Raw genomic sequence first — 12,916 nt, forward strand, 5'->3', positions numbered from 1 at the left:
AGGGCCTGGTCCTGCAAACACATGCATAACAGAACTTGCATGAATTAGTCAGAGGGATCTGACTGCCTGAAGGTTTTTCTGTCTTCCTGCTTGTAACTACCACACTGTCACCTGTCACTTTGATTTCACTGTGGCTGCGTCTTCACTGATGGTGGCAAATTTGCCGCCATCAGATCGATTTCTCTGAATCGACTGAACGGTCAGTGAAGACCCGCTCAGTCGATCCAGAAGTCGATGTATTAAGACGACCTTCTCAAGTGGCGTAGTGCAGTGAAGACAGCGCGCAGAACAGAACCACAGAAGTCGACGGGAGTTACGCAAGTTTTTTGCGTAGCTTGCATAACTCCGGTCGACTGCTGCCGAATCTTGGAGGTAAGTGTAGACAAGCCCTGTGAAAAGTTCCAGAGGGGTAGCTGTGTTAGTCTGTATACAGCAAAAACAACAAGACTCCTGTAGTACATTAAAGACTAACAAATTTCTGCGGACATAAGCTTTTGTGGGCTGCAACCCACTTTGTCAAATGCATGAAGTGGAAACCACAGATAGGAGGTGTGTGTGTGTGTGTGTGTGTGTGTGTGTATATATATATATATATACACACATTCAAGAGTGAGAAACATAACAATGAGGAGGGAAAGTGCTAACAAAGTCAGTTCAGTTAGAGTAGATGAGGCCTATTCACAACCATTGATTAGAAGGTGAGAATGTCTGAACAGTGACAATTATTCTTGTAATGAGATAACCATTCCAAGTCCCTGTTCAGACCCAGTCTGATTGTGTCAAGTTTGCATATTAGTTCCAGCTCTGCAGTTTCTCGCTGAAGTCTGTTTTTGAAGTTTTTTTTGTTGAAGTACGGCAACTTTCAAGTCAACTAGAGTGACCTGGGAGATTGAAGTGCTCACCTACTGGCTTATGGATGTTCTTATTTTTTATGTCTGATTTGTGTCCATTTATTCTATTGCGTAGTGACAGTCCAGTTTGGCCAATGTACATGGCAGAAGGGCATTGCTGGCACATGATGGCATGTGTTACATTAGTCGATGTGCAGGTGAATGAGCTCCTGATGGTGTGGCTGATGTGGTTAAGACCTGTGATGGTGTCACTAGAGTAGATGTGTGGGCAGAGCGGGCAATGGGGTTTGTTCCAGGGATTGGTTCCTGGGTTAGTGTTCTTGTTGTATGGTGTACGGTTGCTGGTGAGTATTTGCTTCAGGTTGGGGGGCTGTCTATAAGCAAGGATAGGCCTGCCTCCCACAGCTTGAGCGAGTGAGGAATCACCTTCTAGGATAGGTTGTAAATCCTGAAGGATGTGTTGGATGTGATGGGCTATAGGTGATGGCCAGTGGTGTTCTGTTGTTTTCTTTGTTGGGTCTGTCCTGTAGTAGATGACTTCTGGATACCCATCTGGCTCTGTCACTTTGTTTCTTCACCTCCCCAGGTGGGTGCTGTAGTTTTAAGAATGTTTTATGGAGATCCTGTAGGTGTTTGTCTCTGTCTGAGGAATCAAAGCAAATCCGGTTGTATCTTAAGGCTTGGCTGTAGACAATGGATCGTGTAATGTGTCTAGGGTGAAAGCTGGAGGCATGAGGCTATGTATTGCGGTCAGTTGGTTTTCGGTATAGGGTGGTATTAATGTGACCATCCCTTATTTGTATTGTAATGTCCAGGAAGTGGATTTCTTGTGTGGACTGGTCCAGGCTGAGGTTGATGATGGGGTGGAAATTACTGAAATCCTGGTGGAATTCTTCGAGGGACTCTTTACTGTGGGTCCAGATGATGAAAATGTCATCAATGTAGCATAGGTAAAGAAGAGGTGCTTGGGGACAAGTTTTGAGGAAGTGATGTTCTAGGTCAGCCATAAAAATGTTGGCATACTGTGGGATCATGCGGATGCCCATAGCTGTGCCACTGACTTGAAGGTATAGATTGTCTCCAAATCTGAAGTAGTTGTGGGTCAGGACAAGTCACAAAGTTCAGCTACGAGGTGTGCCATATCATATCAGGGAAAATGTTCCTTGTAATCCATCTTTGTGTGGATTGTTGGTGTAGAGAGCTTCTACATCTATAGTGGCTAGGGTGGTGTTTTCTGCGAGATCACCGATGGATTGTAGTTTTCTCAGGAAGTCAGTGGTATCACGAAGATAGCTAGGAGTGCTGGTGGCATAGAGCCTGAGGAGAGAGTCCACATAGCCTGACAATCCTGCTGTGAGAGTGCCAATACCTAAGATGATGGGGCGTCTAGGATTCCCGGGTTTGTGGATCTTGGGTAACAGATAGAATAACCCTGGTCGAGGCTCAGGGGGTGTGTCCGTGTAGATTTGTTCCTGTGTTTCTTTAGGGAGTTTCTTAAGTAGATGTAGTTTCTTTTGGTATTCCTCAGTGGGATCGGAGGGTAGTGGCTTGTGGAATGTGGTGTTGGAGAGTTGTCTGGCAGCCTCCTGTTTGTAATCCAACCTATTCATGATTACTACAGCACCTCCTTTGTCAGCCTCTTTGATTATAATGTCAGAGTTGTTATTGAGGCTGTGGATGGCGTTGCGTTCTGCACGGTTGAGGTTATGGGGCATGCGATGTTGCTTGTCTAGAACTCAACTTGTGCACGTCGGCAGAAACACTATGTAAAAGTCTAGTCTGTTGTTTTGACCGTCAGGAGGAGTCCATGCAGAATTCTTCTTCTTGTAGCGATAGTAGAAAGGTATCTGTGGGTTAGTGTGTGTTGTTCTGTGGTGTGGTGGAAATATTCCTTAAGTCGAAGACCGTGAAAGTAGGATTCCAGGTCACTGCAGAACTGTATGGTGTGTGGGGGCGGTGGGGGGAAAAAGAGGGTCCCCAGGACAAGACAGACTCTTCTGCTGGGTTAAGTGTATAGCTGGGTAGATTTACAATATTGTTGGATGAGTCAAGGGTATCACAGTTGTAGTCCGTTGTGGCATGTAGGAGCTTAGATAGTTTAGAGTCCTTTTTCCTCTGTAGAGAAGCAAAGTGAGTGTTGTAAATGGCCCATCTTGTTTTTGTAAAGATCAGCCACATGGAAGTTTCTGTGGAACTTTGGCTTTTCATGAAATTTTCCAGCATTGAGAGTTCTTTCTTGATCTTTTCATGTTAGCTGTACAGAATGCTGATCAGGTGGTTCCGTAGCTTTTTTTGAGAGTGTGTGTGACAATCTCTCACCATAGTCTGTATAATATGTCAATCATAATGGATTTTTCACTTTGTCCATTGGGTCCATTCAGATTGGGTCAGAATAGGGTCTTGGAATGGTTATCTCATTACAAGACGTAATTATCACTGTTCACACATTCTCACTTTCTAATCAATGGTTGTGAATAGGCCTCATCTACCCTAACTGAATTGACTTTGTTAGCACTTGCCCTCCTCATTGTTATGTTTCTCACCCTTGGATGTATATATACACCTCCTATCTGTTGTTTCCACTTCATGCATTTGACAAAGTGGGCTGCAGCCCACGAAAGCTTATGCCCGTAGAAATTTGTTAGTCTTTAAGGTGCTACAGGACTCTCGTTCTTGATTTCACTGCATTTCAAGGGTAAAGCCTACAGACATCCTTATGTACCTGGATATGCAAAACTGCCCCCTCCCGCAATCAACTGCAGTGAAAATCAGATTGTCCAATAGTTTGGCTTCATCCAGCAAATTGATTTTCCTCCACTTTCCTCAGTAAGGACCTGATTCTGACTTAACTGGAAGATGCACCTCCCCTGGATCACGCTTCAAATGGGTTTCCTCAAACTTTTCAGTGCTTACTAAACTAAATATTCTTAACCTAACCAGCATGAAACACAGGGATCTTTGAGAGCATCAGAAGAAAGGCTATCTGTGAGTTTTACATTTACTCACACTGTATTGTTCTTGTATATACACTACTTCAGTGAGTGTTTCTGTTTTTTGGTTTTCAGTTATCGGCACAGAAAGACTGGAGCAGATGACAAAAACCTACAATGACATTGATGTGGTCACACATCTGTTAGCTGAGGTACAGTCATCTCCACTTACAGTTGTATTAATTTGTAGTGTACTAACCACACATTTGGATACAAGCTGTCCTTCAGCAATTACAGGGAAATGACCCATCTGTCTGTGTTGTTTCTCCAATGACTGAGCATCAGTTGTCACTTAGAGGGAGAAAAGAAAATGCCTCTTGCCTTTCAGCCTTTAGACATGGTAGCACAGTACTCCTCAAACAGTGGGGCATGGCTCACAAGCAGCTCATGAGAGAGCGCCCAATGAACTGCACCAGCCAAGAAACAAAATAACTTAGCAAAATCCTGAAAACTTAGTGGAAGCCCATGAAAGGGAGGAAGATAGTAACTTGCTCTCTCCGCTATCTCTACTCTGCCCCCTTCATCCCTCTCATTGTCATCTGTTCCCAGAACTATGCTCTACTCTGAGGGAAGCTATGCTTCAAAGACTGGAGCTGGTGTCTACAGCTCTCTAAAATGGTGCTTCAATAGAGCCTGTAAAGTCTCCACATCTAATCATCCAGGGCCACAATAAAAAATTCCAGCGCACAATCAGTTCTCTGATGTTGCAAAGGATTATGGGAATAGATGAGTCATGTCAAAAAACAGAGTCTGTTCTAGAGCCCACATATTTAAAGTTTGAGAAACTTTGCTCTAGCAGGTATTACTGTGGTAATTCACTGTCAGTGCAGTTTAAAATGAGTTGGGGGCACATCATGTATTTTTTGGCCTTTGTGAATGAGGCAGAAGCATCTTAAGTTAATTAGGTTGAATTTAAATGTAGTCTGAGCAAAAATCAAGATTGTTCCTGATATTTGTGAGCAGAGAGATCGGGACCTGGAGCTAGCAGCTCGGATTGGACAAGCTCTTCTTAAGAGGAACCATGCTCTTACAGAACAGAACGAAGCACTAGAAGAACAACTGGGACAAGCCTTCGACCAAGTAAGTGATTTTTAAAACAGATGAGGGATCTGGAGGGTAAAAGGGTTTTATTACTTTGTAAAGGTAGGTAATGGCATTTACTCTACTGCTACAGAGGGATCCTTACAAAACAAACAAACTAATGTATCTAAACTGAAGTATTCCAGTCAAGTGCATCATTCCAATAACAAACCATGAAAATTCAATACACAGGTGTCATTGAGAGGAAAGTGATATGTTGTTTTTTGTAAATATAGTACATCACACTCAGAATAGTCTTCCAAGGAAAACAGGCTACATCATCCTAATGGTTCCTTCTAGCCTTCTTATCTCTGAATCCAAGAAGCTGAGTGTACTTTTATAAACAATTAATTCAGCATCCCACACTCCTGTGAAGTAGGAGGTATTATTCCCATTTTACAGATCATGAAACAGCCAAAGAGATGAAGTGATTTGCTTATGATCACTGTAGTCTGTAGCATGAAACCTGGATTCTCTTCCAGATTCTGCCTCCATCTTATGCTTTAAACACAAACCCATCTTTCTTTCCTTGTTTATTCCGTCTTGTTACAATTTTTCTCACTCTTGCTCAAATCCATCTCAAGTGGTGCCATCTCCACAGAAGAACTAATGAAGGATGAAATTGTTACCGAAGTGTGACACTTGCCGGGGATACCCTGGCATGCTAGGCACCTCACTGTCACCTGCCCTTAGTGTAAGAAGGCCTTGTCTGTGCCTGCCTGGGCTCAGCTCCCCAACTCCACCAGTCACGGGCAGCACAGGTGCTTCCCTCAAGGCCTGGCAGGTCCCATTGTCTCTTTACAGTTGATCGTTTGATCGCATATGTCAAAATATACAGAGTAAATAGCCTTAAATCAAGCCCTAATAAGTTCTGAAGCAGCATTTTCTTACTTTGTTTGTCTGTACATTTTGATTATCATCAGTGGAAATATTTTTTGGTGATTCATGTATGTGCAGTGAAATCAACGTCTGTTGACATTTATAGATAAAAATCTAATCCTGCTAAGCCTACATACAAAACAAAACCATAACACACATTCTAGAGCCTAAATTTAATTAGCAAGATACTCCCAGCTCTTGTAGAATATTGCTCACCGAGAATCCTTGCAGCGTTTACAAGACAGGCTGACTGTGACCCTCCTTTCATAACACAAAGATGCTGTTAGCTTGCATGCTTGGTGAAGGATTCTGTGTGATACCTTGTACCTGCAAATTCACCCCTAACAATTATTTGTCTTTAGTTGTAAATAGGAAACCCCCTGCTGTTTTTTTCCTGTGAATTTCCTCTCATAGATTTTGCAGTCTTTTTTTCTTGCCCGTGGTTTAGTATGCATTGTGAGGCACACATGACCAGACGTGGAGATAAGTGTCTGTAAGATCCTGCCTGACCTTTAAAACCTTAAGAACATAATTTTCAGTATAGATACATAACTCCTTTAAGTATTATCCATACATATATTTTACAATGATTATGACCAATGGGCTACCAGTTCTTGATAGAGATCTCCCATGCCACCTTTTAGTGAACGATTACTCATATACCTCATCCAGGGATCCCTGTAAAACCCTATGAACCCCCTGTGCCTGCTGCCAGTTGGCACCAGGAGGTCATTGGGTCATACAAAGAAACTATAAACTGTCAAAAACAATTTCCCCTAGTTGACATGACCAGTGCATCCAAGGTCAGTTTTTTCAGTGAAATGGTCACAATTGGAAGCACAAATTAGCACACAGATACGAAGTGTGTGCTCAGAACTGGCCACATGTATGTTCAAAAACTTTGTTTGTACATTCACATAAGATATTTGTACCAGAGCTTAGAAGTTCAAAGTTACACATACCTAACTTTGAAAATCTGGCCCCTTTTATTTTGTTCCTTTTGACCTTGATCTGTAATTCTATCCATACATGGAATACAGTAGAACTCTCACAGCAGAGCCATTTTTTCCCCCCAGAGCAATTTCTGTATAGCAGAAATTAGCTATAACTAGAATTGCAGTTGGCATGTTGAAATGCATCAATACAACTGAAAACTCATCATGTTGGAACTCATTGTAATTGTTACATTTTTTCTTACATAATTTCTTAGTTCCAGTCTCTGATGACATCATAATTTTGCTACCTCTATAGCAGTAGAGTCTTCAAAGCTAGACAAAATCTGAATTTCGAGCATAAAAATAAACAAGAATCTGGTCACAATATTTGGATTGGTTTTTACCTCAATTTAAACTGGACCAAGTTTGTTCCAGGAATTCAGAAGCTATATAATATACTATAGTACTCTGCAATGTGAGGTATGTTTTATAAATAAATTATCTTTTTAAACATAGGTTAACCAGCTGCAGCATGAACTATCAAAGAAAGATGAGTTGCTTCGTGTCGTTTCAATTGCTTCTGAGGAGAGCGAGACAGATTCTAGCTGCTCTACACCACTTCGGTTCAATGACTCCTTCAACCTGTCACACGGTTTTTCGCAGCTGGATGTTTTGCAGGACAAACTCAGGGAACTGGAGGAGGAGAACCTGTCTCTCCGATCCAAGGTACACTTCATTTTTAGCATGTGCCACATAAAGTTGCAGGACAGCGTTATAAAGATCCAGTTTCCATGCTCACTAAAGTGACTGCTCTATCTGACATCCCATTAGAGAAGGGCTTTAAATACATCATCCCATCCCAGCTCTGCCTTCTTCAGACTCAGCACTTTACTGTGAATTGTCTTTACATTTCCGTAATATCCAGTGTGCAAGGTTGCTACACGCAGCTGCCCCCCGAATGTCACTATGGTATGTGATCTGTTACAGGTTCACATTTAATTATCCACCCAAATGACATAGGCCTGCAGGACTTGCTGATTTGTAGGATCCATTATTGTGTGATGGTGTATTCTTCTGGTAATACAGATGAGCTGGCATATGTCTCACTAAATTGTTACTGTTTGTCAATCTGTATTCTAGATCAGGAAATTACAGTCTGAGGCCCCAATCCTGCAAAGATTTATGCACATGCTTAACTTAATGCACAAGTGGATCCCATTGACTTAAATGGGAATGCTCTTATGCTTCATTTTTTTCACAGGTATAAATTTTTGCAGGATCAAGGCCCATTTTAAACAAAATATAATCAACATGGGGGTAGTTGAACTAGAGGTCAAGGGCTACAGGAATAGGATCGTGCAGTTGCTTAGTTTTGTGATGCTCCAGCTAATGGTTATATACTTTTGTTTTTATGTGCTCCATTATCACTAGCATAAGAGGAGGATCTTGTTTTATCCCTAGTTCTGTAGTTTTCAATAGGCTTGGGCTTTTGCACCCAGGAAAACCTAGTTAGGTCACAGAATTTAAGGCTAGGACCCAGGGCATGTGGGAACTTGGCTAAAACTGTGCCTTCTTGCAGGCCTTATTTTTCTCCTTTATAGGACTTACCCTTCATGTACTTAAGCCCTTGTCAATTACAGATATTATCTACAAGCCTCTCAACTTTACTTCATTATGAAAGTAGGCATTGATTTCAGATTTAAAATTAGCTCTATGCCAGAGAACCCTATTGCTCTCCTGTAAATTAGTCTCATTATAAATGTTGAATGATTAAACCAAAATTAAATCAATCCCACCTTGTTTAAAACAGTCTCTTCTGCTATCTGGGATTCCCTTTGCTGTGGAACGTCTCACTTTTGAAAGGTCCATGTCAAACCTCTGAGCTTTGGCAGATGGAGACCCTGCAATTCTTTGAAGAGCTTAGGGAGACAGAGAACATATACATGATTTAAACCAACATCTCATCTTTGGCAGTTCATAGCGTGATTTTTAAAATTCCAAATTATCCCAATCTTTTTATTTAAAATAGTAAATCTTTTTAAGAAGCCTGTGTCAGTACGGGGCAGAAGTCACATGTGTTTTGGAACCGAAATGCTGACCACCTACTTCAAGCATCATGGTGGAGGAAAGAGAGAGAAAAATCTCCTCCTCCCTTCCTCTAGCCACCTTGTCTCCTGTGTGTTGCCACCTCCTTTCCCCAAACCACTTTCCTTGACTGACAATTGGAGGAAACCAAAGAAAAGCCTTTTGTTGCTGTGAGAGCAATTTGTATTCCACCAGCACTGCTAGAGCATTCTCCTTGCGATTGTCACTCTGCTCTTTGCAATATAAGTGTTATGTGGAACCTACCATTCTCAAGATGTGCACCTCAGTACTGTTGCAGCAGCTCAGACAGTGGTGCTGGTACAAATCTGAGGGCATAGGGTTTTCAAGCTTGACTTGTTGGGAGCTTTATTCTCATGGGTCAGCAAGTTTGAGCTTTCAGATGTCGTCCTCTGGAAGCTGTGTTCACTTTTCAGACTTGTTAGTCATGCTGTCCTTTCCTCTCACCCTCTCCCCAGTCCTGCTGAGTGTGCCTGTGCTGGAAGCCAACAGTGTTTTGGAATCTACCACATTTCTGTTCTTCAGATGCTTTAAGAATAGGATTTGGGTACATTCAAAAGCCCTGTTCCGTTCCGATGAGCAGACACGGGGGCATGTTGTTGATGAGAGAGTCATTGTCCTGTGTTGGGGGAAGCTGCAATTGCAAGGAAAGTCCTGCTTACTATTAGATGGAAATATGCCTAGTGCAGACAGAAACCTCTGGGATTTTAGCTACAATTAGGATTACCGTGTGTCCAGGTTTCCCAGACATGACTCTTTTGATCCTCCACGCTCTGTCTGGGTGGATTTTTCAAATATGAGGAAATGTCTGGGAAAACCGTCTCTGCATCCTGCTTGGTCTGTCCCCGGCATCCGCAGCTGCCAGATCCCCCTCACTCTGGCTCGGTCCATCCTGCCAGGTAAGCAGAGCCATTAAGTGCCTCTTGGCCAGGTCACTTGCCCAGCCAGAAGGGATGACGGCCAAGGCCCAGCTCCCCGCCCTAGGGAGGGAGAGAGGCCCACAGGGAGGCAATGACTGACAGACTGGCACTGTGTCCTGGGCCTGCGCCAGCCGCCCTACCATTGTGACAAGGAGTGCAACACTACCCTCCACTTCCAGTGTGAGGCCACAGGTACCTCCAGCACCCTTCCTGTCCCAGTACACACACACCCCCTCCAGCACCCACCAAATACCTCCTCCCATCCCAATACATACGCCTCCAGCACCCCGTCAAATACCCCCTCCCGGTACACGTATACATTCTCTCTCTCTCTCACACACACCCTTTCAGCACCTCCCCAAATGCCCCTCCCAGTATACCCCCCTCAAATAACCTCTACCAACTCTCTTTTCCCCCCTCCTCCACCTGACAGTGTCCTCTATTTGGGGACTTGAAATATGGTAACCCTAGCTGTGATGCTCTAGCAAGTCTCAGCTGAGTGTGTGTGAACTGCGATCTTTTTCCAAAGGTTTGTATTTTGGCCAAATGTGGGCTAATCTTCACAGGTATGGAAAAAGGCATATCCCTGGCGCACAGTCCACCACCCACTGCCACATTTCATGTCCCTAGCCCTAAGTATGGGGGCACTAAAGCCTTTCAAAGAAGAGGTCACTAGAATTATTTTTAAGTGGAGCAAAACAATGTATTTTTCCCTAACCTCATTCTCGGAAATGGCTGCATTATTTTGGCTGAATTTTTTCCAGAAAATAAATAAATAAAATAATCAGCTTGAGGCAGACAGACACTCGGCACTGAAATTTTCAGCCCAGACAGTCAAAATTTGGTAAAGTTATAAGCAACTGGAAACCGGGGGAAGAGTCAGGCAACTATAGTAATAGGTTGTGCAACTAGCCAAGCCTATAATAAAAATGTGGAACTTAAAAGGTAAGTTAAATTTTTGCCCTGCCAGTTTGGCTGGGCCCTTTTAACTGAGGCTCTGCTATAGATCTTTATCTATTTTAAATATCCTCAGGCATACTGAACTCATTGTTGGTTGGCCTGATTTCATGAGAAGTGCCAAGATCTATTTATTGTGATAATGTTATATGGAAGTGTTTTTATCTGCAGTTCCTTTCTCTGGAATAGACCTTCAAACCCAGTCATTGAGCTTTCTGATAAGCCAGTACTAATGATCAGCAAACTGTCCCAAACAAAAAATCTGATTCATCATTATTATTGATGGTTTTGTTTTTATTCTGGTTGCACCCAGACACTCCAACCAAAATCGGGATCCCTGTATGCTTGCTGTTGTACATTCTTACAGAGGGAGACAATCTCTGACCTGGAGAGTTTACAATCTAGATAGATGAAGGGCGGGAGAAAAGAAAGGATTATCCCTAGTCTGAGAGTTTTTCAATGCTTTTGTGACCTTTGTGGGTGTGACTAATGTATCGTTCAGTTTCCAGAGTAGAGCATTCCTCTGTTTTTAGGAGACCTATTTGTAGGAAATTCGAGTTGTCTAGTTCCAGGTACTGCATCTGCTCCTGAGTTCCCTACCAAGTTTTGTGTTCTTACAATCACATTCTGTTAGTTTTTGTTTAAGTTACTTTCTGTGTAAAAATCCATACAAATAGGGGAAGCTAATTGTAGTGAAATAAACTTAGCAGAAAGTACAGTCAAATTCACAAAATAATCAAATTGGGAAAAATAGGGGGGAGAAAAATGTTCTCTAATTTCTTATTGACAATAATCTTACATGTCGTTCGTAATTTCTGAGTAAAATTTTTTCAGAGGGAAGCGTAATTTTTAAGTTGATGATGTCTCTTTAATTTTCTTGGAGGCTTGTGATCTAAAGACAGAAACCATTACATATGAAGCGAAGGAGCAGGAACTGGTCAGCGACTGTGTCAAAGAGCTCCGTAAGTACAAGTTTGTATCTCATAGTAGAAAAACAGAAAAGGTGTTTGATCACCCAGTGCTTAGAATATTTTGGCTACTCTAAGGTTCAGAAATCTCCATGAACAATGTTTCGAGTCTCACTACTTGACCAGTTCAGAATGATGATGCTATTTACAAACACGTATTTCTGTCGGCATCACTATAGCACTGAACTTTGGTTTGGAGACCGAAGTATAGCTGTGCAAAAGATGAAAATGGATCTTTGCCAAAAATTGAATGCCTCTTGCAGCCCTGAGATCTTAAAAAAGAGAATTAGGCTTAGTCCTCTTGAGAGCTCTCAGACAGATTTTCAGTCTCCCCAGATATCAATCTACAGGACACACCTGTGACTCTCAATAGTACATCGGACATGTGTTCTTGGGAGAGTTAAACTGATCAATATATAGCCTCCTGGATACCCATTATAAACTTTCAAAGCTCCATGAATACACATGAAGTCCCTCTGATATAAATGCATCGCAGAGTATTAAAATCAACTGCACTTCAGTAAAATCTCTACAAGGATGCTTGTATTCCTTTGCAGTTACATAACTTTCAGTATCCCTTGTACAAATGCATGTAAATACTCTGATGCAGTAGGGAGTGATATGAAATTTCTTTGGTAATTGTGCAATCTGGAAGTTTAAACTTTTACCTGTATTTATTTGATCTATCCTCCTCCCATATTCACTAGAAAGATATGCTTATCTTGTGAGTTTTTTATTTTGCATAATCCCTATAAAGAACTATGGACTGTTGCCTCCTTTTATTTTGAACAATAATAAAGTGTTCTGGATTTATGCCCATCTGATTGTCTACTTGCTTTATTGTATCCTCCTAGAAGATGTATAACCTCAGTGAGTGGTTGCTAGATATTGTCCTACATACTATTTCACTGTACCACCAATAAGAGGGATGTAACTCTTGTTTAACTTTATAACATCCAAAGGTGCACTAGGTACTTTAAAAACTCATAAAATGGATCTTGCCCCCAAAGAGTGTATAGTCTAGGTGCATGACACACAGAAAAAGAAGTGGGGGGAGGAAGCATACTATGCAGATTTTCCTATTTTACCTATTTTCAACTCTTTCCAGTATATTATTTTTACCCCTGATTTTAGACATAAACTTACCGGTATCTCCCAATAACATAGATTTACAGTTATCCCACTGTCTGTTGTAATTTGCCATAGAAATTGAAGCATGAAACTGAGGTTATA

The 12,916-nt window shown here is 41.9% G+C and overlaps 1 protein-coding gene across 4 annotated transcripts in view; it reads left to right on the forward strand.

The window, feature by feature from the left end:
• The window catches only part of TRAK2 (trafficking kinesin protein 2), a 67,659-nt gene that overhangs the window by 40,889 nt on the left and 13,854 nt on the right, over positions 1-12,916 (forward strand). For all 4 annotated transcript variants that reach the window (XM_067548898.1, XM_067548900.1, XM_067548899.1 and 1 more), the window contains 4 exons: positions 3,917-3,993; positions 4,805-4,921; positions 7,252-7,461; positions 11,599-11,677. In XM_067548898.1, the coding sequence (XP_067404999.1) occupies positions 3,917-3,993; positions 4,805-4,921; positions 7,252-7,461; positions 11,599-11,677 (483 nt within the window). The remainder of the gene's footprint in view (positions 1-3,916; positions 3,994-4,804; positions 4,922-7,251; positions 7,462-11,598; positions 11,678-12,916) is intronic.

This window comes from Emydura macquarii, unplaced genomic scaffold, assembly GCF_026122565.2.
Source record: "Emydura macquarii macquarii isolate MOO-44397 ecotype Brisbane River unplaced genomic scaffold, CSIRO-AGI_Emac_v2 contig_1253, whole genome shotgun sequence".
In the NCBI taxonomy this organism is placed as follows: domain Eukaryota; kingdom Metazoa; phylum Chordata; order Testudines; family Chelidae; genus Emydura; species Emydura macquarii.